Genomic DNA, 19,349 nt, shown 5'->3' with positions numbered 1-19,349 from the left:
GGGCACAGCGAGGGAAAAGGGGGATGTGGGGAGGCGGGCGGAGAGAAGCTCTTCTCAGCTTTGGGAGCGATCAGGGGACTAACCCCTCAGGGTGCAGAAGCTACAAGGGAAAAACCCAGCCCCCCACCACCACCCGGCTCTGAGTGTGTTATTGTCAGACACCCCTGTGGTGGTGGGGTCTGTGTGCCCTGAGTGTTGGGGGCTGCCCAGGGCCGTGGTCTGATTTCCCTGTAGGGTTCAGATCTCAGCCACACCAGAGTCAGACCGGAGTCACTGCTGGCTCAGGCAGAGGGGTGTGCGGATGGACCAATGGGATCAGCCTCTTCCTGCCTGTCCCTGGGGGCTGCCGGGGGAGTCCAGGGCAGCTCAATCTTCAGGTGATGCCACCAGAGGGCTCCAGCTACTGGTAAGGGAGAGGGGGTTACACTGCAATGGGGGGAAATCTCCCAAAGTGGCCTTTCCTTTTGCTTCTTTCCTTTTTTTAGCATTTGGCTCAGAGATGCTGTTACTGGGAGGGCCTGAAGAGTCTTGGGGGAATCGGGGAGTGACATGGACAGAAGCCCCTTCTGTAACCTCCCTCTCGCCCCGACAGGCTGAGGAATCAGGTCCACGTTTCACTAAAGATCGGCCAGTCTTCCAGGGGACAGAGAAGGGAAATGCTGTGATGGAGCCAGCTCAGGTAGGGGAGTCTCAGGGAGCTGCTGGGCGGGGGAGGGAGGAGTCAGGGTTTGATAAACCTACTGATTTACTAAGTAGGCCCATTGTGGCAGGGAAAGGGGGAGGGGACATTCCCCCATTTCTCAGGCAGGATATAACCACCTTGGCAGGGCTGGGAACATTTTCCAGGCTCCCCAGTGCTGGAGCCTGACCCCACTTGCCTGGGGCTGCTGTGAAATATGAAGGGAAGCTGTCAGGATTCCTGCACCTGTCCCCGGCTCAGAGCTCTGCTTCCTGTCCCAGTCTGTGGCTGGCAGGCGTGTGGGAAATGAGAAGATCCTGGCGTGCTCCCTGTGCTGGGGCGGACAGGGAGCTCTCACCTTCTCCGCCCCCTGAAGTCTCCTGGCTGCTCTGAGCAGGGTGTGGGTGGGATTTTGCTACTCTGGCCCTCCCAGAGCTTCACGTTTTTTTTTTCCTTTCCCCTGAGCAGTGGGATTGTGGCTGGGGCAGCAGGTGCTGAGTGAGGGACTCTTGGTGTTTCAGATGCCGGTGACTTTCGAGGAGGTGGCTATTTATTTCACCCAGGGGCAGGGGGCTCTGCTGGACCCCACTCAGAGAGCCCTCTACAGGGACGTCATGCAGGAGAACTATGAGACGGTGACCTCGCTGGGTAAGGGATTCCCGTCCCCTCAGTTATTAGAAGCTGTGGGGTCTGCGTGTCTTAATGTGGTCAGATTCTTCCCTGGTCAGTTCCAGCAGAGGCGAATGGGTTCCATAATGCACAGCTGCCATGTGAGAAATACATGCATTTCGGTGCCCTCTCCACTGGGACATGGGAGTCAAAACCCAATGGACATGCTAAACCATCCCCACCCCTCCAGCTTTCAAAGGGGCATAAATCCGCATTGTCTTGTCTGTATTGTTTCTTGGCTGCACAAGCTAGTCAGCAAGGCCCCCAGAGCGCACAGATCCTGGGAACGCCTAGTGAGGGTGTAGTAATAATTCAACTCACCTCCCCAGACAACGTCCTCTGCGCAAGGGGGCTCAGTGACCCTGTTCCCATCCTCTTGGATTCCACGTTCCTCCAGCAGAGCACAGGGACAGGTTCCACTCACGGAACGTCCTTTGTGACAGATCCTCCACCGATGGTCCATGCACCCTGATCTGGACTCATTTCACCTTCTGCACAGGATTTCCCATTCCCAAACCTGAGCTTATCGCCCGGCTGGAACGAGGGGAAGAGCTGTGGGTGTCCGATCTCCAGGATTTCAAGGACAGAAGGCTTCGGAGATGCACCAGCACAGGTGAGGCCTGACAGAGAAACCATCCAGGGAATGAAGGAAAAAGTTGAGAATCCCAAAATACGATGTGAGTAACGCCCTCAGTTCTTCTTCATCTCACCGAGAGCAGGGCTCTGGTCAGCAGATATTGCTCACGCCATTCCACCCTTCCCGTCTCTCCTTTCTTGTAAGTGTTAGGGTAGGATGTGGAGGCAGAATCGAATTGCTCAGTCTTTGTGTTGGCTTTTCCCTCAGTGCTATTCCTCTTTCTCCCCAGCACAATGACTCCTCCCTGGATTGTGTCTTTCCCAGCAGGTGCTGAGCGAGGGAGTGAGAAGAAGGAGGGGAATCATCATGAGGCAGTTCCTGGGGAAGTGGAACTACAGGGGACCTTTTTGGGAAGAGCTGAAGGGAATTTTTCCCATTGCTGGAATCAGGGAGAAGCCTGGAGAAATTGGCACAGGTCAGAAAGGCTTCTGATAAACCAACCCAGGAAGAATGTGGATGAATCTGTGAATGGTGGGGGAGGAGACGAGAATCCCAGAGAGCAGCAGACAAATCCCAAGGAAGAGACACCCTGGCACTGCCTTGAGTGTGGGAAAGGATTCATTGTGAGATCACAACTTGTTACACATCAAACAGTCCAGACAGGAGAGAAACCATTTCAATGCTTGGACAGTGGGGAAAGCTTCAATAAGCGCAGAGATCTTAATGACCATGGGAGAAGTCACACTGTAGACAAGCCCATTCAATGTGTTGAATGCGGGAAATGTTTCAGTTCAAAGTCAGCACTGAATTCACATAAGAAAAGCCACACAGGAGAGAGACCCCACAGGTGCTTGGACTGTGGGAAAAGTTTCAAGCAGAAATCAGACCTTGCTCGTCATCAGGCAATCCACACGGGAGAGAGAGCCCACAAGTGCTTGCACTGTGGGAAAAGTTTCATACGAAGGTCAGCCCTTGTTCAACATGAGGCAATCCACACAGGAGAGAGACCCCACAAGTGCTTGGACTGTGGGAAAAGTTTCATACAAAGGTCACGCCTTGTTCAGCATCAGGCAGTCCACACAGGAGAGAGACCCCACAAGTGCTTGGACTGTGGGGAAAGTTTCATTTGCAAGTCAGATCTTGCTGATCATCAGGCAATCCACACAGGAGAGAGACCCCACAAGTGCTTGGACTGTGGGAAAAGTTTTGTACGAAGGTCACGCCTTGTTCGTCATCAGGCAATCCACACAGGAGAGAGACCCCACAAGTGCTTGGACTGTGGGAAAAGTTTCAAGCGGAAGTCAGACCTTGTAAAACATCGGGCAGTCCACACAGGAGAGAGACCCCACAAGTGCTTGGACTGTGGGAAAAGTTTCATGCAGAGGTCATACCTTGTTAAACATCAGGCAATCCACAAAGGAGAGAGACCCCACAAGTGCTTTGACTGTGGGAAAAGTTTCATGCGGAGGTCAAACCTTGTTCATCATCAGGCAATCCACACAGGAGAGAGACCCCACAAGTGCTTGGACTGTGGGAAAAGTTTCATTCAGAGGTCACACCTTGTTCATCATCAGGCAATCCACACAGGAGAGAGACCCCACAAGTGCTTGGATTGTGGGAAAAGTTTCATACAAAGGTCATATCTTGTTTATCATCAAGCAATCCACACAGGAGAGAGACCCCACAAGTGCTTGGACTGTGGAAAAAGTTTCATACAGAGATCAGTGCTGGTGAAACATCAGAGAATCCACACAGGAGTGAGACCCTATAAGTGCTTGGACTGTGGGAAAAGTTTCGTACGAAGGTCACGCCTTGTTCGTCATCAGGCAATCCACACAGGAGAGAGACCCCACAAGTGCTTGGATTGTGGAAAAAGTTTCATAACAAAGTCACATCTTGTTCAACATCAGGTAGTCCACACAGAAGAGAGACCCCACAAGTGCTTGGACTGTGGGAAAAGTTTCAAGCAGAGGTCATACCTTGTAAAACATCGGGCAGTGCACACAGGAGAGAGACCCCACAAGTGCTTGGACTGTGGGAAAAGTTTCATACAAAGGTCAGGTCTTGTTTATCATCAAGCAATCCACACAGGAGAGAGACCCCACAAGTGCTTGGACTGTGGAAAAAGTTTCATACAGAGATCAATGCTGGTTCAACATCAGAGAATCCACACAGGAGTGAGACCCTATAAGTGCTTGGACTGTGGGAAAAGTTTCAGACAGAGATCAATGCTGGTGAAACATCAGAGAATCCACACAGGAGTGAGACCCTATAAGTGCTTGGACTGTGGGAAAAGTTTCACATGGAGACCGGCGCTGGTTAAACATCAGAAAATCCACACAGGAGAGTGACTCTATAAGTGCTTGGACTTTGGGAAAAGTTTCAGACAGAGATCATACCCCATTAAAAATGGGAGAATCCACACAGGATGAACGTGGTCCACTCCCAATGACTGATGAGGAGGGGTCAATACCAAGAGAGGGAAAATTGCTTTTGTAGTGAGCCCGCTTCAGGCCCAAATTGTTGGTTTTAAGTTTGCAAATGAATTGTCGCTCTGGAGTTTCTCTCTGAAGTCTGTGTTTGAAGTTTTTTGGTTGAAGGATGGCTACTTTTAAATCTGTTATTGAATGTCCAGGGAGAGTGAAATGTTCTCCTACTGGCTTTTGTGTGTTACCGTTCCTGATGTCGTATTTGTGTCCATTTATTCTTTTACATAGAGACTGTCCGGTTTGGCCAATGTACGTGGCAGAGGGGCATTGCTGGCCCATGATGGCATAGATCACATTGATCGATGTGCACGTGAATGTGCCCCTGATGACATGGCTGATATGGTTAGGTCCTATGATGGTGTTGCTAGAGTGGATATGGGGACAGATTTGGCAATGGGATTTGTTGCAGGGATTGGTTCCTGGGTTAGTGTTTCTGTGGTGTGGTGCTGGTGAGTATTTGCTTCAGATTGGGAGCTGTCTGTAAGCGAGGACTGGCCTGCCTCCCACAGTCTGTGAGAATGAGGAATCGTTTTCCAGGATAGGTTGTAGATCGTTGATGATGTGCTGGAGAGGTTTTAGTTGGGGGCTGTACATGATGGCCAGTGGTGTTCTGTTATTTCCCTTGTTGGGCCAGTCCTGTAGAAGGTGACTTCTGGGTCTCCATCTTGCTTTGTCAGTCTGTTTCCTCACTTCCCCAGGGGAGTATTGTAGTTTTAAGAGTGCTTGATAAAGATCTTGTTAGTGTTTGTCTCTGCTTGAGGGATTGGAGCAAATGCGGTTGTATCTTGGGGCATGGCTGTAGACAATGGATCGTGTGATGTATCTGGATGGAAGCTGGAGGCATGTAGGTAAGTATAGAGGTCAATAGGTTTCCAGTATAGGGTGGTATTTATGTGACCATCACTTATTTGCACTATAGTTTCCAGGATCTCTTGTGTGGACTGGTCCAGGCTGAGGTCGATGCTGGGGTGGAAATTGTTGAAATCCAGGTGGAATTCTTCAAGGGCCTCCTTCCCATGGGTCCATAGGATGAAGATGTCATCAATGTAGCGCAAATAGAGGAGGGGGTGCTAAGGGACGAGAGCTGAGGAAGCATTGTTCTAAGTCAGCCATAAAGATGTTGGCATGCTGTGGGGCCATGCGGGTACTCCTAGCAGTCCCGCTGACTTGAAAGTATAAATTGTCCCCAGATCTGAAATGGTTGAGGGTGAGGACAAAGTCACAAAGCTCAGCCACCAGGTGTGCCGTAGCCTCATCAGGGATAATGTTCCTGACAGCTTGTAGCCCATCCTCATGTGGAATATTGGTGTAAAGAGCTTCTACATCCGTGGTGGCCAGGATGGTGTTTTCAGGAAGCTCACCAATACGTTGTAGTTTCCTCAGGAAGTCGGTGGTGTCTCGAAGATAGCTGGGAGTGCTGGTAGCATAGGGTGTGAGGAGAGAGTCCACATCGCCAGATAATCCTGCTGTAAGAGTGCCGATGCCTGAGATGATGGGGCGTCCAGGATTTTCAGGTTTATGGATCTTGGGTAGCAGATAGAATACCCCTGGTCGGGACTCTAGGGATGTGTCTGTGTAGATTTGTTCCCATAATGTATCAGGGAGTTTCCTGAGCAGTTGGTATAGTTTCTTTTGGTACTCCTCAGTGGGATCGGAGGACAGTGGCCTTTAGAATGTGGTAGAATCCTAGAATATGAGGGTTGGAAGGGACCTCAGGAGGTCATCTAGTCCAACCCCCTGCTCAAAGCAGGACCGATCCCCAATTAAATCGTCCCAGCCAGGGCTTTGTCAAGCCTGACCTTAAAAACTTCTAAGGAAGGAGATTCCACTACCTCCCTAGGTAACGCATTCCAGTGTTTCACCACACTCCTAGTGAAAAAGTTTTTCCTAATATCCAACCTAAACCTCCCCCTCTGCAACCTGAGACCATTACTCCTTGTCCTGTCATCCACTACCACTGAGAATAGTCTAGATCCATCCTCTTTGGAACCACCTTTCAGGCAGTTGAAAGCAGCTATCAAATCTCCCCTCATTCTTCTCTTCTGTAAACTAAATAATCCCAGATCCCTCAGCCTCTCCTCGTAAGTCATGTGTTCCAGTCCCCTAATAATTTTTGTTGCCCTCCGCTGGACACCAATATCCACATCTCCAATATTTCCACATCCTTCTTGTAGTGTGGGCCCCAAAACTGGACACAGTACTCCAGATGAGGCCTCACCAATGTCGAATAGAGGGGAACAATCACGTCCCTCGATCTGCTGCCAATGCCCCTACTTATTCATCCCAAAATGCCATTGGCCTTCTTGGCTACAAGGGCACACTGTTGACTCATATCCAGCTTCTCATCCACTGTAACCCCTAGGTCCTTTTCTGCAGAACTGCTGCCTAGCCATTTGGTCCCTAGTCTGTAGCACTGCATTGCATTGTTCCGTCCTAAGTGCAGGACTCTGCACTTGTCCTTTTTGAACCTCATCAGATTTCTTTTGGCCCAATCCTCCAATTTGTCTAGGTCCCTCTGTATCCTATCGCTACCCTCCAGCGTGTCTACCTTTCCTCCCAGTTTAGTGTCGTCTGCAAACTTGCTGAGGGTGCAATCCACACCATCCTGCAGGTTATTTATGAAGATATTGAAGAAAACCGGCCCCAGGACCGACCCTTGGGGCACTCCGCTTGATACTGGCTGCCAACTAGACATGGAGCCATTGATCACTACCCGTTGAGCCCAACAATCTAGCCAATTTTCTACCCACCTTATAGTGCATTCGTCCAGCCCATAGTTCTTTAACTTGCTGACAAGAAGACTGTGGGAGACAGTGTCAAAAGCTTTACTAAAGCCAAGGAACACCACGTCCACTGCTTTCCCTTCATCCACAGAACCAGTTATCTCGTCACAGGAAAGTTGTAGGGAAGGTGCCTGGCAGCCTCCTGTTCATAATTATTAGGGGAAATTAACCTAGTTAGCATATGTGACTCCATTTAGGGTTTCCTCTCGGCCATTAACTAGAAGCGAGCACACCACGTAGCAAGGAAGGAAGGAAGGATCCTTCAGGGTGGACAGCTGGACAGTTTCAAGAGAAGGGAAACAAAGGAGACAGGAACCAGCCGACATGCCTGAAATAGCTGCTAATTTAGCGTTTTTGCAGGGGGAAGGTGGCTGCAGGGGATTGGTGATAGATAAGGAGAAGGCCTGTTTGTTGGGTTATGCGCCCCGAGGCACACAGGCAGGATGTTTTGCCAACAGTATATAATCTTTGTGTAACCTGTAATCGGGGTCCCGTTCAGCTTAAGAGAACGGTACCACGCTTGAGCGTAATAAACCTACAAACTCTGAGACACTCTGCAGTCTGTCTTTATTTGGTTGCCTCAGCCTAGAAACGAAGTGTAAGTGTCCTAACTGGAATAATTCGTAACAGTTGCTGTAAAATATGAAGGGAAGCTGTCGGGATTCCTGACCCCATCCCCGGCTCAAAGCTGGACCTGGGCCAAGCCTGGGGAGGGGCTCCTCTCCCTGCCTGCCTCCACGGCCCTCCATAGCCTGCAGTTCAGCTGCGTAGCCTGACGGGAACACAGTTTCTGACCCCCGACCTTCCGTTAGCAGAGTGATTGCTAGTCCCTGAGTTCCCCCTTCGGGGCCAGGTTGTCTCATTCCCAAATAGTCTCGCATTGCTCCAGGCCGTGCTGAAAAGCATTTAGTGTTTGTACATTTTATCCCTTATGGGCCAGAATTAACTAGATGCTAAAAAGGTGGGAGAAGGGACAATAAAATGTGGAGTTTTCGCTTCTGTGCTATTTCAGGGCAACGGGGTGAGTGCGAGAGATTCCCTCCTTCCCCTCTCACTGTCACGCTCCTCTCTCCACACAGCAGCCTCTGTCCCAGCCATGGAAAGTTTAACCTGCCTCCGTTCTATCCCTCCATCTCCCACGGTGTCACGTACCACCCTGTCCCCGGCTCTCCATGCTTAGGAGTCACAGCTTTGATGTCTGTGATCTTAGTCAGACTCCTAAGGGAGGGACTCACCATCTACTAAGTAGCACTCGCTAGGCAAGGGTCATGGGTTCCAAAACTCTGTGAATGGAGAGAGGCTGGGGATAAGTATTAATACTTGGTGGTATGGGCTCCTTTGTGAGGGCCTTACATGCTAATTGCACTTCCTCCTCGCTCCACTGGGGAATATCAGAGCTCATTTTGATTCCATTAGGAGTCTAGTTCCAGGCCGCTGAGCTCACTTGGGGCTCATGGTGCACCAGCCCTGAGGCTCCCCTACTACAGGCTGAATTCACCAAAGAGCTGAACTGACTAAAAGCTGAAATCGCTGAGCGTTGTGTTAAGTAGTGGAGGAGCCTGACGATCTATTGTGGAGCAGTTTGCGGGAGTGCCTTGTGGACAGGCTGGTGGAGCAGTTCATAGGACGGCGGGAGCTGCTGGTGGGCCGCAGAGCGGAGCTGAGCGAAGCAGTTCGTGGGGCAGCGAGCGAGCGGAGCGGAGGCCTATGGAGCTGTGGGGTGCTCAGCTTCAGATCATGTAAGGTGCCTCTTACCCCCGCCCCCATCTCCACCCAGGTTGGGAGGTAAAGCTCTGCAGATAAACTTTCGAACTCTGGAGCTGCCCTGACCAGGGACAGAGACTTTTGGGTCATTGGGCTTTTGGGACTTTGGGTGATTCGGGGTTGCTGGACTCAAGAACCAAAGGGAAAAGGGCATGCCCCAATTTGCTTGGGGTGGGTTTTTTTGCTCATGGGTTGTGTTACGAATCCTGTTGGTGGTGTTTCCCCAACATAATGCCACATTGTTTCTCTCTGTTATTAAAAGGCTTTTTGCTACACTCAGACTATGTGCTTGCCAGAGGGGAAGTATTGCCTCTTGGAGGCGCCCAGCGGGGGTGGTATATATTTGTCCCAGGTCACTGGGTGGGGGCTCGAGCCGGTTTGCATTGTGTTATTGGAATGGATCCCCTAGATACTGAACCCGGCCCTTGTTGCTGCCAACTCTGACGGGCCAAGGGTTACATGAGTCTAACCCACCTGCCCCCTGGTTCCTTCCTCCTCCATCGGAAAGCAGAACTTGTCCCTGACGCGTTCCCAGCACTTCTGGCACAGTGGGTGCTGTTAGGGTGGCCACGTGCCCGGTTTTCAACCATGAAGTCCAGTGGAAAAGGGGACCTGACAGTGTCCGATCACATCTACTGACCGGACAGCCAAAGTCGAGTTACTGCGGGTGGGGAGGCACTGGGTCATCACTCCCATCAGAGCCGACTCAGCCGGGGCTGCCTCCTACCTGCACTGGGCAGCTGCAGCTCCCAGCCCCGGCTCCACAGACAAGCCCTTCCTGACCTAGGCAGGGAAGGGGGAAAGAGAAGTGGAGGGCGGGTAGACCCTTGGAGGAAGAGGTGGAGTTGGAGCAGGGCCTTGGAGGGAAGAGGTGGGGCAGGGATGGGACCTTGGGGGGAAGAGGCGGGGCAGGGGAGGTTGCAGCACTCCGACTTGAGTGTCCATTTTTAAAATATTCCCAAATTGGCAACCCAAGTCGCTAGCTGAGAGGTTGTCAAAATTTTTAGCAAATATAGAAATACCCTTTTTCACAGCAGCGGATTTACTAACTACCAATAAAGAAATTAGGATTTTCATGTTTATCGGAGAAAGGGGATTGTTGGCCCCTTACTGAAACTTAATGGGTTGGCCATTAGTTAGGCCGTCTCCTAACACCAAAAGAAAGGGGATTAATAAATTGTATTTGTTCTTAACTCTGTGCAATGATGAAGGAAGCATCCAGAGTGGAGAGAACACCCCACAATGGGGACAGCTGTCCTGAGTGATCACAAGATTGGGGGTCGAGCGCTTCAGGAGCCCTGGGCCCAGCCTTGGGGTTACGGGGGTCCAGAGTGGAAGCGGGCAGGGGGAGGGGTCCTCGAGGTCATGCAGGCCTCTGGGTAAAGGACTCAGATCCTTTTGCTCGCCAGTTCCTCTGGGGCTTGGTAGAAGCCAGAAAAGTTCCCCACACTAGGGGGAGTGTTCCCCCTTCTTACCTCTCTGCATATTGATTGGTTTCTAGTAAAGTTAATTGGGATTATAGGGGCAAGTGTGAGAGCGGGCACCAGCGAGAGCTGCTGGCCACCCTCTGAGGCCACCAAATTTGGTGGTGAGAACCCCTGGGCAAGATGCTCATGATGGTCCCTTGTGACCTTGGAGCCTGTGAGGGTAACAGGAGCCGGGCACAGGGATGCTGATCCTTCGGTGAGTTGATCGCTAGGACCCAGGAGCGGCTGGGGGGCGACTTTGGGGGGAGGATCGCGGGGCTCAGGCCCGGCCCAGGAAGTGACTCGCAGCCGCTTCGGGGACTCTGGCTCCCGGCGAGATCCCCGAGCCCCGGCGGCTGGTGCTGGGAGCCCGGAGCCCGGGCTGCAGCCGGGAGAGGGGAACCTCCAGCCGGGCTCTGCCCGCTGCTCCCCGGGAGCCTCTCCCAGGGCAGAGCCCCCAGCCCGGCCAGGGCCCCTTCCCGGCCCGGCCCCTGCCCCGGGGGGCCCCGCTCGGGGGCAAGGTAAGAGAGACCCTCCCATCCCCCCCTGCAGCGGGGCCCATCCCCGTCACATCTGGGCTGCAGGGGGAGGAGGATAAAGAGGGGCCGGAGGCGGGTGCAGGGGATGCCGGGGGCAGGCTGGGATGGGGGCAGGGGTGCACGGAAGGGAAGATGGGGCAATGGAGGAGCATCGGGGACTGTGGCGCTGAGGGGAGCGAGGTCGGGAATGGGGGAGGATGTGAGTGGGGGGCACAGCGAGGGAAAGGGGGGATGTGGGGAGGCGGGCGGAGAGAAGCTCTTCTCAGCTTTGGGAGTGATCAGGGGACTAACCCCTCAGGGTGCAGAAGCTACACGGAAAAAAACCCAACCCCCCCTCAAACCGCCCCCCCACGACACACACACCCGGCTCTGAGTGTGTTATTGTCAGACACCCCTGTGGTGGTGGGGTCTGTGTGCCCTTGAGTGTTGGGGGCTGCCCAGGGCCCTGGTCTGATTTCCCTGTAGGGTTCAGATCTCAGCTACACCAGAGTCAGACCAGAGTCACTGCTGGCTCAGGCAGGGGGGTGTGCGGATGGGCCAATGGGATCAGCCTCTTCCTGACTGACCGTGGGGGCTGCCGGAGGAGTCTAGGACAGGTCAATCTTCAGGTGATGCCACCAGAGGGCTCCAGGTATTGCTAAGGGAGAGGAATTTACACTGCAATGGATGGAAATCTCCCAAAGTGGCCCTTTTGATTCTTCCCTTTTCTTTAGCATTTGGCTCAGATATGCTGTTACTGGGAGGGTCTGAAGAGTCTGGGGGGAATCGGGGTGTGACAAGGACAGAAGCCCCTTCTGTAACCTCCCTCTCGCCCCGACAGGCTGAGGAATCAGGTCCACGTTTCACTAAAAATCGGCCAGTCTTCCAGAGGAGAGAGAAGGGTAATGGCTGTGTTGGAGCCAGCTCAGGTAGGGGAGTTTCAGGGTGCTGCTGAGCGGGGCAGGGAGGAGTTAGGGTTTGATAAACCTACTGATTTACTAAGTAGGCCCATTGTGGCAGGGAAAGGGGGAGGGGACATTCCCCCATTTCTCAGGCAGGATATAACCACCTCGGCAGGGCTGGGACCATTTTCCAGGCTCCCAGTGCTGGAGCCTGACCCCACTTGCCTGGGGCTGCTGTGAAATACGAAGGGAAGCTGTCAGGATTCCTGCCCCTGTCCCCGGCTCAGAGCTCTGCTTCCTGTCCCAGTCTGTGGCTGGCAGGCGTGTGGGAAATGAGAAGATCCTGGCGTGCTCCGTGTGCTGGGGCGGACAGGGAGCTCTCACCTTCTCCGCCCCCTGAAGCCTCCTGGCTGCTCTGAGCAGGGTGTGGGTGGGATTCTGCTACTCTGGCCCTCCCACAGCTTCACGTTTTTTTTTCCTTTCCCATGAGTAGTGGGATTGTGTCTGGGGCAGCAGGTGCTGAGTGGGGGACTCTTGGTGTTTCAGATGCCGGTGACCTTCGAGGAGGTGGCTATTTATTTCACCCAGGGGCAGAGGGCTCTGCTGGACCCCGCTCAGAGAGCCCTCTACAGGGACGTCATGGAGGAGAACTATGAGACGGTGACCTCGCTGGGTAAGGGATTCCCGTCCCCTCAGTTATTAGAAGCTGTGCGGTCTACGTGTCTTAATGTGGTGAGGTTTTTCCCTGGTCAGTTGGAGCAGAGGCGAATGGGTTCCATAATGCACAGCTGCCATGTGAGAAATACATGCATTTCGGTGCCCTCTCCACTGGGACACGGGAGTCAAAACCCAATGGACAAGCTAAACCATCCCCACCCCTCCAGCTTTCAAAGGGGCATAAATCCGCATTGTCTTGTCTTGTCTGTGTTGTTTCTTGGCTACACATACAATCTCTGTTCATCTCCCTCCTTGGGAATAGCTCCAGGCATGGGGAGGGCTCTGGGCTCTGCAGGTTTAGAAAGAGGTACGCTGAAGTCGAGACCTGTGTGTGGGTCAGCAAGGCCCCCAGAGCGCACAGATCCTGAGAACGCCTAGTGAGGGTGTAGTAATAATTCAACTCACCTCCCCAGACAACGTCCTCTGCGCAAGGGGGCTCAGTGACCCTGTTCCCATCCTCTTGGATTCCACGTTCCTCCAGCAGAGCACAGGGACAGGTTCCACTCACGGAACGTCCTTTGTGACAAATCCTCCACCGATGGTCCATGCACCCTGATCTGGACTCATTTCACCTTCTGCACAGGATTTCCCATTCCCAAACCTGAGCTTATCGCCCGGCTGGAACGAGGGGAAGAGCTGTGGGTGTCCGATCTCCAGGATTTCAAGGACAGAAGGCTTCGGAGATGCACCAGCACAGGTGAGGCCTGACAGAGAAACCATCCAGGGAATGAAGGAAAAAGTTGAGAATCCCAAAATACGATGTGAGTAACGCCCTCAGTTCTTCTTCATCTCACCGAGAGCAGGGCTCTGGTCAGCAGATATTGCTCACGCCATTCCACCCTTCCCGTCTCTCCTTTCTTGTAAGTGTTAGGGTGGGATGTGGAGGCAGAATGCAATTGCTCAGTCTTTGTGTTGGCTTTTCCCTCAGTGGTATTCCTCTTTCTCCCCAGCACAATGACTCCTCTCTGGATTGTGTCTCTCCCAGCAGGTGCTGAGCGAGCGAGTGAGAAGAAGGAGGGGAATCATCATGAGGCAGTTCCTGGGGAAGTGGAACCACAGGGGACCTTTTTGGGAAGAGCTGAAGGGAATTTTTCCCCTTGCTGGAATCAGGGAGAAGCCTGGGGAAATTGGCACAGGTCAGAGAGGCTTCTGATAAACCAACCCAGGAAGAAAGTGGATGAATCTGTGAATGGTGGGGGAGGAGACGAGAATCCCAGAGAGCAGCAGACAAATCCCAAGGAAGAGACACCCTGGCACTGCCTTGAGTGTGGGAAAGGATTCATTGTGAGATCACAACTTGTTACACATCAAACAGTCCATACGGGAGAGAAACCATTTCCATGCTTGGACAGTGGGGAAAGCTTCAATAAGCACAGAGATCTTAATGACCATGGGAGAAGTCACACTGTAGACAAGCCCATTCAATGCGTTGAATGCAGGAAATGTTTCAGTTCAAAGTCAGCACTAAATTCACATGAGAAAAGCCACACAGGAGAGAGACCCCACAGGTGCTTGGTCTGTGGGAAAAGTTTCAAGCAGAAATCAGACCTTGTTCGTCATCAGGCTATCCACACGGGAGAGAGACCCCACAAGTGGTTGGATTGTGGGAAAAGTTTCATAACAAAGTCACACCTTGTTCAACATCAGGCAATCCACACAGGAGAGAGACCCCACAAGTGCTTGGATTGTGGGAAAAGTTTCATACAAAGGTCACACCTTGTTCAACATCAGGTAGTCCACACAGAAGAGAGACCCCACACGTGCTTGGACTGTGGGAAAAGTTTCAAGCAGAGGTCATACCTTGTAAAACATCGGGCAGTCCACACAGGAGAGAGACCCCACAAGTGCTTGGACTGTGGGAAAAGTTTCAAGGAGAGGTCATACTTTGTAAAACATCGGGCAGTCCACACAGGGGAGAGACCCCACAAGTGCTTTGACTGTGGGAAAAGTTTCATAACAAAGTCACACCTTGTTCAACATCAGGTAGTCCACACAGAAGAGAGACCCCACAAGTGCTTGGACTGTGGGAAAAGTTTCATTCATAGGTCACACCTTGTTCATCATCAGGCAATCCACACAGGAGAGAGACCCCACAAGTGCTTGGACTGTGGGAAAAGTTTCATACAAAGGTCATATCTTGTTTATCATCAAGCAATCCACACAGGAGAGAGACCCCACAAGTGCTTGGACTGTGGAAAAAGTTTCATACAGAGATCAGTGCTGGTGAAACATCAGAGAATCCACACACGAGTGAGACCCTATAAGTGCTTGGACTGTGGGAAAAGTTTCGTACGAAGGTTACGCCTTGTTCGTCATCAGGCAATCCACACAGGAGAGAGACCCCACAAGTGCTTGGATTGTGGGAAAAGTTTCATAAGAAAGTCACACCTTGTTCAACATCAGGTAGTCCACACAGAAGAGAGACCCCACAAGTGCTTGGACTGTGGGAAAAGTTTCAAGCAGAGGTCATACCTTGTAAAACATCGGGCAGTCCACACAGGAGAGAGACCCCACAAGTGCTTGGACTGTGGGAAAAGTTTCATACAAAGGTCAGGTCTTGTTTATCATCAAGCAATCCACACAGGAGAGAGACCCCACAAGTGCTTGGACTGTGGAAAAAGTTTCATACAGAGATCAATGCTGGTGAAACATCAGAGAATCCACACAGGAGTGAGACCCTATAAGTGCTTGGACTGTGGGAAAAGTTTCACATGGAGACCGGCGCTGGTTAAACATCAGAGAATCCACACAGGAGTGAGACCCTATAAGTGCTTGGACTGTGGGAAAAGTTTCACATGGAGACCGGTGCTGGTTCAACATCAGGGAATCCATACAGGAGTGAGACCCTATAAGTGCTTGGACTGTGGGAAAAGTTTCACATGGAGACCGGCGCTGCTTAAACATCAGAAAATCCACACAGGAGAGTGACTCTATAAGTGCTTGGACTGTGGGAAAAGTTTCAGACAGAGATCATACCCCATTAAAAATGGGAGAATCCACACAGGATGAACGTGGTCCACTCCCAATGACTGATGAGGAGGGGTCAATACCAAGAGAGGGAAAATTGCTTTTGTAGTGAGCCTGCTTCAGGCCCAAATTGTTGGTTTTAAGTTTGCAAATGAATTGTCGCTCTGGAGTTTCTCTCTGAAGTCTGTGTTTGAAGTTTTTTGGTTGAAGGATGGCTACTTTTAAATCTGTTATTGAATGTCCAGGGAGACTGAAATGTTCTCCTACTGGCTTTTGTATGTTACCGTTCCTGATGTCGTATTTGTGTCCATTTATTCTTTTACATAGAGACTGTCCGGTTTGGCCAATGTACGTGGCAGAGGGGCATTGCTGGCCCATGATGGCATAGATCACATTGATCGATGTGCACGTGAATGTGCCCCTGATGACATGGCTGATATGGTTAGGTCCTATGATGGTGTTGCTAGAGTGGATATGGGGACAGATTTGGCAATGGAATTTTTTGCAGGGATTGGTTCCTGGGTTAGTGTTTCTGTGGTGTGGTGCTGGTGAGTATTTGCTTCAGATTGGGAGCTGTCTGTAAGCGAGGACTGGCCTGCCTCCCATGGTCTGTGAGAACGAGGAATCGTTTTCCAGGATAGGTTGTACATCGTTGATGATGTGCTGGAGAGGTTTTAGTTGGGGCTGTACATGATGGCCAATGGTGTTCTGTTATTTCCCTTGTTGGGCCTGTCTTGTAGAAGGTGACTTCTGGGTCTCCATCTTGCTTTGTCAGTCTGTTTCCTCACTTCCCCAGGTGAGTTTTGTAGTTTTAAGAATGCTTGATAAAGATCTTGTAGATGTTTGTCTCTGCCTGAGGGATTGGAGCAAATGCGGTTGTATCTTGGGGCATGGCTGTAGACAATGGATCGTGTGATGTGTCCTGGATGGAAGCTGGAGGCATGTAGGTAAGTATAGAGGTCAGTAGGTTTCCAGTATAGGGAGGTATTTATGTGACCATCACGAATTTGTACTGTAGTGTCCAGGATCTCTTGTGTGGACTGGTGCAGGCTGAGGTCGATGCTGGGGTGGAAATTGTTGAAATCCTGGCAGAATTCTTCAAGGGCCTCCTTCCCATGGGTCCATATGGTGAAGATGTCATCAATGTAGCGTAAATAGAGGAGGGGGTGCTAGGGGACGAGAGCTGAGGAAGCTTTGTTCTAAGTCAGCCATAAAGATGTTGGCATGCTGTGGGGCCATGCGGGTACTCCTAGCAGTCCCGCTGACTTGAAAGTATAAATTGTCCCCAGATCTGAAATGGTTGTGGGTGAGGACAAAGTCACAAAGCTCAGCCACCAGGTGTGCCGTGGCCTCATCAGGGATAATGTTCCTGACAGCTTGTAGCCCATCATTGTGTGGAATATTGGTGTAAGATCACCAATAGGTTGTAGTTTCCTCAGGAAGTCGGTGGTGTCTCGAAGATAGGTGGGAGTGCTGTTAGCATAGGGTCTGAGGAGAGAGTCCACATCGCCAGATAATCCTGCTGTAAGAATGCCGATGGCTGAGACGATGGGGCGTCCAGGATTTCCAGGTTTATGCATCTTAGGTAGCAGATAGAATACCCCTGGTCGGGACTGTAGGGGCGTGTCTGTGTAGATTTGTTCCCGTGCTGTAGCAGGGAGTTTCTTGAGCAGCATAGTTTCTTTTGATACTCCTCAGTGGGATTGGAGGACAGTGGCCTGTAGAATGTGGTGTTGGAAGGTTTCCTGGCAGCCTCCTGTTCATAATCCAGCCTGTTCATGATGACTACAGCACCTCCTTTGTCAGCCCCTTTGATTAGAATGTCAGGGGTGTTTCTGAGCCTGTGGATGGCATTGTGTTCTGTATGGCTGAGGTTATGGGTTGTGCGGACAATTTCTCAGGCCTAAACTTGATCTATAGAGAGGAAAGCTTATTATATGGAAATGCTGTAACGCAAGAAACCTACAGGCCTGTGTCCTGTATGACTTAGGCCAGCATAGTAAAGTGCAGTTGGCCTGTGTCTGTTGACACAGATAATCAGTTAAGCCACTTTGGGTATGTGGGAAGGGGCTGGAAGGGGGACTGAGGGGGACCAAGCAGTGTCCGAAAGATCCCCAACTGTATGTTATTGCACCAGCCAGCTCTGTAAAAACCCCCAGCTGTAATATTGTGCTAGGTAACTGCAGATTTTGTTCACGCTGATAAACAACTTTGCTGTACTAATATGGAGTTGTTTTCCTATATTCCTTATAAGGCATTATTAATGAGGCTTGAGTGTTTTTGTTGTTTATTGATTTTATGTACAATATGGGGAGTGGGTTAATTTTTTATGTTTTTGTTTTTAAAGACTGTTGGTGTGCAAATTGTAATACCAATTTTTTTAATTGAAAGATTTGGCCAATGAAATTTTTTTTTGTTTTACTTAAGCAAATGTATTAGACTTTAGTATATTATATTTTTTTGATATTAAACACTTTGTATTTTAAGTTGAATAAAACAAACATTTGCCTTTTGATTTAACTTTTTTATTTGATTTTGAACTAGACTGTTTTATGAAAATATTACACATAACAATTTTGGCCCAGCCAATGAGAGGAGGGCTTGCAGAGAGAGCCAATGGAAAGAAGACTTGATGGAGCAGCCAAGAAGGGCCAGTGAGAGCCATATAAAAAGGACTGTTCAGGAGAGCAGGGAGCAGTCTCTTTCTCCAGCCTGAGGGAAAAGGACTAGCTGTCTATAAAGGGAAGTGTGAGGGGAAGAGCAGTGCGGGGTGGGGTCAGGAGAGCAAGTGGACCTCCAGCCTGACTGCCCGCCAGACTGAAGCCCGGATAGGGGGCAGCGAAGGTGCTGGGGCTATGGGAAAGTGGCCCAGGGATAAAGAGGTAAGCACGAGAACTTGGAGGAGAGGCAGTAAGTGCTGGCCCTAGAGGGTCCTGGGAGTGGAGCCCAGAAAAGCAAGTGGGTCTGTCCCACTTGCTGCAAAAGAGTGGCCCATCCAAGAACTGCAGTTTGCCCCTGAGGGAAGGGCTAGACTAGGGGCTGCAGTCTGTCACCACAGCAAGAAGCTGGGAGCAAGGACAAAGGACTGCTGTGTCCCCTGTATGACGTGATCTGATTAAAATATGAACATATAGATCATTTTTGCAACCACTGTTCTATGTTTGCAACAAACCTGTGCAAAAGTGGTCTTGGGAGGTGCCTAGGGAAACAATATCAATACCTGGGTATGATTATGCTATTGGTATGCATGTGTTATTTTTGTATTTGAAATCATGAGTATTGGCTACATGTATTTCTATGAGTTTAATTCTGAATAGGACCAGTGAAGCAGTTGGCCAGCATATTGCGAAGGGACTATTCAAATTGAGTGGCCCATCAAGAAGTACATGGCTGACAATGGGCCTTTGGAGACCCCAATCCACATCTGATGAGCCTTAGAATCATAGAATCCCAGGGTTGGAAGGGACCTCAGGAGGTCAACCCTGCTCAAAGTAGGGCCAATCCCCAATTTTTGCCGCAGATCCCAAATGGCTCCTCAAGCATTGAACTCACAACCCTGGGTTTAGCAAGCCAATGCACAAACCACTGAGCTGTCCCTTCCCAGCCTTCCTGGGAACATTTAAACTCACCTGTGGGCAATGGCTTCTACCTGTAAAGAACTGAGTCATGGAGGGGTGATTTGCCCATGTGCTGGCTCATGTGACTGGACACCATCTTGTTACTGTTCTTTTCCACAGTAAGAACAATGGGATTCCCTCCACATGGCAAAAGAAGATATAAAAGGCCCTGGAAACATCTCCATCTTGCCTCTTTCCTCC

At 50.9% G+C, this 19,349-nt stretch overlaps 1 protein-coding gene across 1 annotated transcript in view; it reads left to right on the top strand.

Annotated features, from left to right (window-relative positions):
* The window catches only part of LOC140897513 (uncharacterized), a 19,957-nt gene extending 608 nt beyond the window's left edge, over window positions 1–19,349 (top strand). The window contains 3 exon segments of the mRNA XM_073310232.1: window positions 1,848–1,961; window positions 2,250–4,166; window positions 14,207–19,349. Of these exon segments, the coding sequence (XP_073166333.1) occupies window positions 1,848–1,961; window positions 2,250–4,166; window positions 14,207–15,573 (3,398 nt within the window). The 3' untranslated portion in view covers window positions 15,574–19,349.

This window comes from Lepidochelys kempii, chromosome 14 (genome assembly GCF_965140265.1).
Source record: "Lepidochelys kempii isolate rLepKem1 chromosome 14, rLepKem1.hap2, whole genome shotgun sequence".
In the NCBI taxonomy this organism is placed as follows: Eukaryota; Metazoa; Chordata; order Testudines; family Cheloniidae; genus Lepidochelys; species Lepidochelys kempii.
The sequence above is the reverse complement of the archived record's forward strand: the minus strand, read 5'-3'. Positions and strand labels throughout refer to the sequence as shown.